Consider the following 9998-nt stretch of genomic DNA (forward strand, 5'->3'; position numbering starts at 1 on the left):
TGTAAAATTCAGCTTAAAATGTGCCATTTTTTCTTATTTTATTGAATTTAGAGCATATTCTTTCAAATAAATTATAATATTCAAAAGATTTTGTTGAAAGAAGGTAAAAAATTACAAAATTAAGCTTGACAAGTCCCAATTTTGCTTATTTTAATGAATTTTGAGCATTTTCTTTGAGAAAATTACAAAACTAAGCTTGAAATACGTTATTTTCTCTTATTCCAATAGATTTATAGCGTTTTTCACTGAGAAACTAAATAAAATAATTCTAAGCTAGGATATTTTTGTTGATTTCGATAGATTTAGAAAGTTTTCTACTGACAAACAAATTAAAATCTAAATATTTATTCCAATTTTTCACATTGATTTTTATGGAAAATGGATGAAATCATTTCCGGTCAAACCGGATATTTGCAGGATATGTCTTAAGATTGAAATCTGTTATTTTTTGCATGTTTCAATGAAATTTGAGAGGTTTTTTTTAGTTACAAATTTCGGAAGATTTTGTCAAGAAAAGAAAAAAATCGTCCCAATTTTGCTTATTTAATGAGCATTTTCCTTAAAATTCGAGTGATTTTAATCAAAAAAAAAGGAAAGAAAAAGTAAAATTAAGCCTGAAATGCGTTATTTRAGTTTATTGCAATGAATTTTAAGCATTTCTTTTTGAGATAATTACAAAATCAAGCTTGAAATGCGTTATTTTCTTTTATTTCAACGGATTTATTGCGTTTTTCACTGAGAAACTGAGAAAATTAATTCGATATTTCGGAAGATTTTGTCATGAAAAGGTAAAAAAATTTAAAATGAAGCCTAAAATTTGCCATTTTTGCTTATTTCATGGAATTTACAGCGTTTTCCTTAGAGAAAATTACAAAATTCGAAAGAAGGTAAAAAGGGAATATTTTAAAATTTAGAAAATTTTGTCAAAAGAAGGTAAAAAATTACAAAATTAAGCCTGACAAGTCCCAATTTTGCTTACTTAATGAATTTTGAACATTTTCTTTAAGAAAATTAAAAAATTAAACTTAAAATGCGTTATTTTCTCTTATTTCAAGGGATTTATAGCGATTTTCACTGAGAAACTGAGAAAATTACCTAATTCTAAAGTACAATATTTTTATTGTTGATTTCGATAGATTTAGAATGTTTTCTACTGAGAAACTTAAAATCTAAATATTTATTTCAGTTTCTCGCATTTATTTTTATGGAAAATGGATAAAATCATCTCCGGTCAAATCAGATATTTACACAACATGCCTTTCCGAAATCGCTAAAACAAAAAAAATGCAAAATTAAGCTTGAAATGTGTTATTTTTTGCATGTTTCAATAAAATTTGAGCGTTTTTTTTTTTAAATTACATAATTTGGAAGATTTTGTGAAGAGAAGGTAAAAAATTGTAAAATTAAGCTTTTAAAATGTGTCATTTTTGCTTATTTTATTGAATTTAGAGCGTTTTCCTTCGAGAGAATTACAAAATTCGAAAGATTTTATCAAAAGAAGGTAAAAAAAGTCCCAATTTTTTTTATTTAATGAATTTTGAGCATATTCATTAAAATTGGAAAGATCTTATCAAAAAAAGAGAAAAAAATTTATAAAATTAAGACTGAAATGCGTTATTTTAGTTTACTGCAATGAATTTAGAGTATTTCTCAGAAGAAAATTACAAAATTAAGCTTGAAATGCGTTATTTTTTCTTATTTCAATGGATTCATAGCGTTTTTTACTGAGAAACTGAGAAAATTAATTCCAAAGTACGATATTTTTGTTGATTTTGATAGATTTAGAATGCTTTCTACTGAGAAACTTAAAATTTAAATATTTATTCCAGTTTTTTGCATTTATTTTTATGTAAAATAAATAAAACCATAAAAAAATTAAAAACAAAAACAAAAAAATTGTAAAATGAAGCTTAAAATGTGTCATTTTTGCTTATTTTATTGAATTTAGAGCGTTTTCCTTCGAGAAAGTTTCAAAATTCGAAAGATTTTGTCAAAAGGAGGTAAAAAAATTGCAACACTAAGCTTGAAATGTGTTATTTTTGCTTATTGTAATGAATTTAGAGCGTTTTCCTACGAGAATGTTTTGACATTCAGAAGATTTTGTCAAATGAAGGTAAAAAATTAAAAAAATTAAGCCTGATAAGTTTCAATTTTGCTTATTTCAAGAATTCTGAGTATTTTCTTTAAAATTCGAAAGATTTTGTCAAAAAAATTAAGCCTAAAATATTTTTTTTAGTATATTGCAATGAATTTTAAGCATTTTCTTTGAGAAAATTACAAAATTAAGCTTAAAACGCGTTATTTCAATGGATTTATAGCATTTTTCGCTGAGAAACTGAGTAAATTAATTCTAAGATACGATATTTATTTTTGTTGATTTCGATAAATTTAGAATGTTTTTTTACTGAGAAACTTAAAATCTAAATATTCATTCCACTTTTTTGCATTTATTTTTATGTAAAATGGATAAAATCATTTCCGGTTTGACCGAATGAAAGTGAGTTTAGCTCTGTTTAGTAGCAAAAATTCTTGAAATTATTTCTCAATAAAACTGAAAAACGACTATTTTCAATTGACATAAAACGAAAAACATTTAAGGTACACTTACGTATATTCTTTAATTAATTAATTAATTTAATAGTTGGTGATTCAAATTTTTGTTTAAAGTGATTTTCACTTCTGCGTATTTTGGTCAAATTTTAGGAAAATTTTATCATTTGAGACGGAATTAAGAACAAATCAGATGCAAGCATCTTGACGTCATGTTAGGCAAGTCGGAGGATTGTTTAATCATACAACTAAAAATCAGTTCGTTGTGTAAACAAGTGTAAAAAGCGAAAAATGACAGTGGAATTGGGTAATATTCGAATCACTTTGTGACGTTGCAAATGGCGGGATTACGCAGCCCCAAACAAATGCCTTTTACATCGGTACTGTTACAACATGAGTTTTTGTGCCGTTTCTGGGGAATTATTACAATAACTAGTTAGTCTGAGCCAAGCTCCCATACGAGTTACTTGGATTGTAATAATTGTCCGGATAAATTATTACTTATTTGGTGGTTCAGTGCGAAATTGTGTTGAAATGGGGGCTGTACTGCTGTACACATAGTGAGTGTGTGTTGTGTATTTTCGAGTGTCTAATAGACATTTAGTAGTGCGCGATTTTTAAAACTTTGAGTGATTAGTGAGTGCCAATAGGGGAATGGAGAATGCAATCGTGCTACAAGGTTCCGGATTAAAGGGTAAGTTAACAATACGTTAGAAAAATCACATTTAATTTTTTTTTTATATTTTCAACTGATTTAATAACACATTGAACTGATTTTGTATTTCTTTATTTTCAGTAGGTCCGTTTAAGAAGCAGAGGCCAATTGCTATAAAGTAGCAGAAGAAGATGCCATAAAGGTTAGTGCATTTTATTTTTTTATTTTTTGTTTATTGCAAAGTGAAGTGTGTGAATTTGTGATAGAAATTAATTGCGTTTTATGACGCTTCTACCAACAATATGAGTTACAAGAAACTAAAACAGCTCAAAATAAATCGATATTTTAATTTAATTTCTATTTAAAAACAGACTAAAATCATTATTTTGTAAAAAATATTAAAATCATAGACTCCACGTTATATGACCCACAATACACCTGTGCAAAACCGGTGTATAAAAACATGTGCAAAGTTTTGAACACCAAAAAATAAATTTGGAATTTGTAAACCTACCTTAAATCCAGTCAGAAATACTGTTTTAGAGTACAAAACATTTTTTTCACAAGCACAAAAATTTTCGATTTCAGTTTCACACAATGACACACACTGACTTGATTTTTCTAAATAACGACAACATTACACCAAAAATTCAAAAATTATGTTTTAAAGATAAAAAAAGCTGGGAAAAACGTCCTGTTTTGTAAATTTCTTTTTCTTGCTCAAAATCACAGTTTTTAAGTTTCAAAATTGAGAATTGTAATTTGTGAGTGACACACAGGGTTGCAAACTTGACAAACAGTAATGACAGTAATGCACTTTATCGGTGTTTTTTGTGAAAAGTGATGGGAAAATTAATATTTTTTAAAGAAAATGAGAGAAAACAAGCCTCGTTCAATAACATTGCTCCATGGTGGGGATATGGTAAATGACAGATCAGAAAGAGTGAGAACGCAGTAGCCAGAAAGATGGCTGTGATGGTTGGCTCGACAAATGACAGTGGGCTTTTTATTTTTCTTTTACCTTGAGTGATGTTTGATTAGTGTTAATTTTTTATTGTGTTCTTTAGTAAAAAACAGACATTTTAAGATGATATCTTCAATAATATCAAGATTAGTCATGTAAGTATTTATTTCGAGTAAGAAACTGCATCCAACTTTGTTCAAAATACGATCATCTGGCTACCCAAACAAAACCTCTTATCTTGATATTTATAACCGTTTTTCCGCATTGTTTTATTAAAATGACTCATTTTTTACTACCTCAAGTGCTATTGTTTCATTAATGAACTCTTTGTCTTTATCACAAATAAATGAAGCACAAAATTAAAAAAAATGAGCCCCCTTTTAGTACAAAAATAGATAAATACGTATTTAACCTTGCACATTAATTTTCCTACCTTTTACGCTATTTTTCAAGCTGTTTCACCATATTAGGAAGCCCCCAAGAACCTTGATTTGTGTGTGTTATGACCCAGTTGGTACAAATTTCGGAATCATATTTTTTATTAAATTAGAATTTAAACCGGACGGAATTTCATTATTTGCTCATAATGAATAGGCAAACATTAGAATTAGAATAATTTTGCGATTTTGCACCAGTTGAATGACTTGTGTAGGAAGCAGTTTTGGAAAAAGGATCAAAATTTCTCTTTGTTGGTAATATTCATATTCAGGAAACCTTTTTTTATATTAATGTGTATCAAGTAGGTTGTAGAAGTCTAAATGCATCTTTAATTTAAAGGCCAATTTACACAAAAAGTGTCATTAATGTCATTCCGAACAAATTTAATCACATCAATAATGACAAAAATCTTTCTGTGGTAATTACGTTGTTCATTTTAATTATTTTTTGCTACGTGGGGTACACATTTATTTGAAAAATAATTTTTAGGAAAGATTGAGGTTAAGATTGTTTGAATTTTTACATGATTGCCACCTTAAAAACATAAAATGATCTTTTTCAACAACTACTTCGATGCACATTAATATGAGAACGAATATATTATTATATTCAAATCTAGATAAAGGAAGTTAGTGTAATGTTTAGTATATGATTAATGATTTACATATTTAATTAGTGCGACCTAAAAAACGTAAAATAACGGTAATTGTGATCAAAATAGAAAATTTTTGAAGCGTCAAGCGTGACATGGCATGACGTTATCATGCCATTATTATTATTATTATTTGTTATTTGTATAAAGAACCAATAAAAATTAAAGTTATTTCAATATGTATGCTGTTGTAACAAAAAAAATTTTTTTTGGCCACCACCAATTCTAGAGACCAAAATCACGACAAAAAAATAAAAAATTGACAACTTTAAAATCGAACTATATAACGTTTTTTAAAGGTCTTGGAGACGTAAAATACTATATTACATAACGAGCACGGAAAGTGAGTGCGTTGAACACTATTTTTCCTACGGCACCGCAACCCCATCACAAAAAAAAACACTATAATTTTCAATGAAACGATTTAATGTTTCTTTTAAAGATCTAAGATCGACAATTATTAATCTATTAATTTTAAATACTTACCTGCTTAATTAAGGTGAAGAAAGTGAAGAAAATAAATCACGCGTAATTTGCCAGACACGCCTAGAGCTCTCCGCCAATCGCACAACCTCTTACGTTATTTTCATATCACACACGTGTGGTTAGGTGAATTTATTGAGTTTTTGAAAGCGAAAATTTCAGTAAATTGTAAAAATGATCGATTCTTGAATCACAAAAACGCTTGAAAAATGGTTTTTATCATCGTTCCCTTAGATACATAAGGTGAAAAGTGGTATATAACTAAATATTTAAATTTTTCAATTTATATACTTGATTTGACATCTGTCAAAATTAACCTCAAAATTTCAATAAATTTACGTTTCTTATGAAATTTTCCTGACGATCATGAAAAATGTTGTTCGATACACGTGCGCTGTCTTATTTTTCAGGTCTTCGACCTCTACTGCAGCACTCAGCTTTGCTTCGTGTCGCAAAATACGGTCTCAGACCTGAAATATAATTTGACAGCGCACTTGTATCGAAAATAACTAATTCTAGACAATAGGTTAAAATACTCTACGATCAATCGTTTTTGAGGTATTAAATAATTAATGTAGAAGTGGGGCTATATGCATATGATCAGCTGTTTTAACTCGTATTTAAACTTTTTAAATTTTAGTTGCTTTTAAATGAAGAGATTTTTCATACCGATGCAAAAAATCCTAAAAACAGTGTATTTTTTGACATATTTTGCTCAAATAAATTAAAAAAACTTTAATTTTTAGAGAAATTATGTGTAAAGACAAGAATTGAAATGATTTGTTTTGGCTTTTGTTCATTCAATCAGGCTTTTTAAAGAATTGTTTATATTTTTTGAATTAATGTCGGAAATCTAACTGATTTTTTAATAAGAACTTTTTTAACACTAGAAGTCGAAAAATTGGTAGATTGTTTAAGTAAAACTTTGTTTATTTTGAGATTTTTTTGAATTAATTTGGGAAATCGGAACACATTCTAATTTTGCTAATTTTAAGAAATTGTTTGGCTTGTGCAAAAATTCTCTTAAATGAATTTTTTGCTTTTGTTTAGTTTTTTTATAAGGATTTCCAATTGTAGAATTAAAACCAAAATCAACATATTCTTTAATGAAAGCTACTTATATCAATGTTTTTGCTTTATGTTATTCCGTTAAACTTATTTTTTAATAAGATTCGCTTTAGTTATTGAAAAAATCGTTCTGAAACCAGTTCTTTTAGTTTGTTTTGTCCAATCTGTTATTTTTGAGATTTATTTTTATTTTATTTAGTTCCAGAAATAAAATTATGAAAACAATGTATATTTAATTGTTTGGCATATTTCGATCGATTAAATTAAATTAATAGTATATTATTTAACTAGTGAGAAAGTTAGTCGAGTAATTCATTTGAGTGGAGTTTAATACTATACTTAAATACATATTAATGACTAAATTTTTCTTAATATTTTTTCTTTTTATTACCTATTATTTAATTTTCTTTAGTTGGAAATTGAACAGGTTTTTCATCTAAAAACGGTTGAGAATAGTTGAGGAAAATTTCGTTTTTGAAGGTGAAAATTTCAGTAAATTGTAAAAATGATCGATTCTTAAATCGCAAAAACGCTTGAAAAAAATAAAGTTAAAATACTCTACGACCAATCGTTTTGGGATATTAAATAATAAATGTAGAAGTGGGGCTATATGCATATGATCAGCTGTTTTAACTCGTATTTAAACTCGTCAGCTCTGTTATAAATAAATCGTCGAGTCCCTTGGCATTTCCTCCCGAAATACATATTATTTTCATTGTCGTCTTAAAATAGTTGATCGCCATGTCGCAAAGGGAAAAACCGGAAATTCGTTTCACTATCTACTGGAACGGTGAAGTGATTGTCCTTTATCTTTAAAGGTACGAAATGTTTCCTGTTAAAATTATTTTCCTGCGAGACGCTTCGCCAGTCAGAATCCAGCAGTAAACATGTTTAGTTGTGTTTTGTTAAATGTTAAGCCTTCTCTACTTCACGCGGGGTTCTTGACACTTGCATTGATCACAATCAGTCATAAAGCTCTCACTTATATTATTGTCTACCCTGGTTTCAGATTACTCTTCGGAACGTTGTACCCCGCTTATGCTTCATACAAGGCTGTGAAAACGAAAAATGTTAAAGAATATGTGAGTCTGGAATTAACTCGTCTATAATTAGTCCTGGAATTGACTTTGTTTCAGGTCAAATGGATGATGTACTGGATAGTTTTCGCGCTTTTCACTTGCGCTGAAACCTTCACCGATGTTTTTTTCAGTTGGTTACCATTTTACTATGAAATTAAAATAATTTTAGTCATTTGGTTACTGTCTCCTGCTACTAAAGGCTCAAGTATACTGTATCGAAAGTTTGTTCACCCTGCTTTGAGTAGCAGGGAACAGGAAATCGACGAGTATATTTCCAAAGCCAAAGAACAAAGCTATAAGCAATTCCTCGATTTGGGTTCTAAGGGTGTCTCAGCCTTGATGCAAACTGCTCTGAAGGTTCGTTTTTTTGCCCAATTGTCTAATCACTTAACGCCTTTGCACTTTTTTCTCACCTCCAATAAACAGAACCTTAATCCGGTACTTGTCCTTTCGCAAACTTCCATCTCACAGAAGGATCAGGTTGATGGTATACTAAAAACACAGTCGGCGGCACAACAACTAAACGAGCTTTATTCCGACGATGACGACGAGGAAATGGACTTTTACGAAGTGCCCAAAACTAGAAGTGGGAAAGTCGCAAAAAAGGGAAAAAATGCTACTAAAAAAACTAAAAAAACCAAACGAAATGATGATTTTAGCGACTAGGTTTTTGTTGTTTTACACTCTGTGATTGCATGCCATTTTAATAAATCATTTTGATACTGTTTTATTTTTTATTACCCTTGCATGCGCTTTTGCTGTTAAGTTGTCTCGAGTTGAGACTGGACTTTTCAGGGGGGCGGCGGCTTGGTGAACCAATTGCGTAAAAGCTACAGTCTGAGTGATTTGAGTGATAGTCATGACATGGGTGACGGTCATGACACCACCGAGGTGGTGATCACGGACCCTCGCTTGTTGCGCCGTCGCCGGAGCCCCTTGTACTTCCCCGAAGTGGACCCCCGGATCCAGCATGTGGAGGACATCAGCTCGGGGTACTCCAGCAGCGAGGGGCTACTCCCGAAGCCTTTAACTCGCACCGGGTCCATCACCAGGACGCGCCCCACGCGAGTGACACGCTCCACGGGGCTCAAGAAACCGTCACTGAGTGAAGTAAGTAGCGCTTTCTCGCGGTACCACTAGAACCTAGTCAAATTAGACAAAAATAAGGCGATCGGTGGAAAAAAATCCTAGAGTTGGACTTTTTTTAAACGCTTTCTTGATTCTTGGGTAAACATATATCAAAAGTTCCCGATGGTGGGGGGCGAGTTTGAAGAGGGGGAGGGGGCTAAAGGTGTCTTTTTTGTTTTTTTGCTTATATTTCGGAAACTATTACTCCTAACGGTTTTTGCCTGCTTATCAAAATTAAAGCCAACAAAATTTCCTACAAAAATGGTCCTTTGCATTTTTGTTATGGGACTAACTGCAAGCGAGTTATAAGGCTGACAAAAACCATCATTTAAAAAAATGTGCTTTATCCGCATTTAAAACAGAATTAATCTTGTGATTTGAAAAAACTGAAAGCAAATTGAATTTATTGGGTGCAACACTTCATTAGAGAGTCTATAAAGTCTTCCGAATCGTCCTCATATGCTGCATCTTCGTCTTCAACGCTCGAAAAATTCAAAAATGGATGAAATACCGGGTGACAAAAATCTATTGACGACACTGAATTAGTGGTAATCCTCCTAAATTTTTTATATCAGAATATTTCAGGTGACAGCAAATGAATGACAATTGCCTATAAAAGTTTGACGTTTGAATTTGAAAGTCAAGGTTGCCAAATTAAATTTTAAATTTGACACCAAATCATTTACAGTCGCCCGATATTTACATTTTTAGTTGAAAAACATTCTAAAACACTTGATAAAGGCAAAAATAATGACTTACTTGGATGTTTTTTTGATTTGTTTTAGCAAAATTTTGCAATTTTCGACAATATTTTGTGTTTTTCGTCCTATTTTTTTCGACAAAATTTCACTCAAAAAAAACTAGATCGAATGAAACAAATGAAATTACATCAATTTAGATTTATTTTTGTTGTGTTTAAGTATGTTTTGACAATGTCCTTCAAAATAAATGAGTTTCTAGTTTAAAAACGAACTAAATCGA

General features: G+C 30.2%; 1 protein-coding gene across 5 annotated transcripts in view; it reads left to right on the plus strand.

The window, feature by feature from the left end:
* The first annotated feature begins 3998 nt into the window (after nt 1–3998).
* The window catches only part of LOC123006961 (receptor expression-enhancing protein 1-like), an 8582-nt gene continuing 2582 nt past the window's right edge, over nt 3999–9998 (plus strand). For 2 of the 5 annotated variants that reach the window (XM_044401923.1, XM_044401924.1), the window contains exons 1-4: nt 3999–4324; nt 7820–7892; nt 7947–8246; nt 8685–8999. In XM_044401923.1, coding sequence (XP_044257858.1) covers nt 4293–4324; nt 7820–7892; nt 7947–8246; nt 8685–8999 — 720 coding nt within the window. In that variant the 5' untranslated portion in view covers nt 3999–4292. The remainder of the gene's footprint in view (nt 4325–7819; nt 7893–7946; nt 8247–8684; nt 9000–9998) is intronic. The other 3 variants (XM_044401926.1, XM_044401927.1, XM_044401925.1) reach the window with 2 other exon arrangements.

The sequence above is a fragment of the Tribolium madens genome, unplaced genomic scaffold, assembly GCF_015345945.1.
Source record: "Tribolium madens isolate multiple individuals breed KSU strain unplaced genomic scaffold, Tmad_KSU_1.1 Scaffold_3;HRSCAF=73;Tcas5.2_LG2, whole genome shotgun sequence".
NCBI lineage: Eukaryota > Metazoa > Arthropoda > Insecta > Coleoptera > Tenebrionidae > Tribolium > Tribolium madens.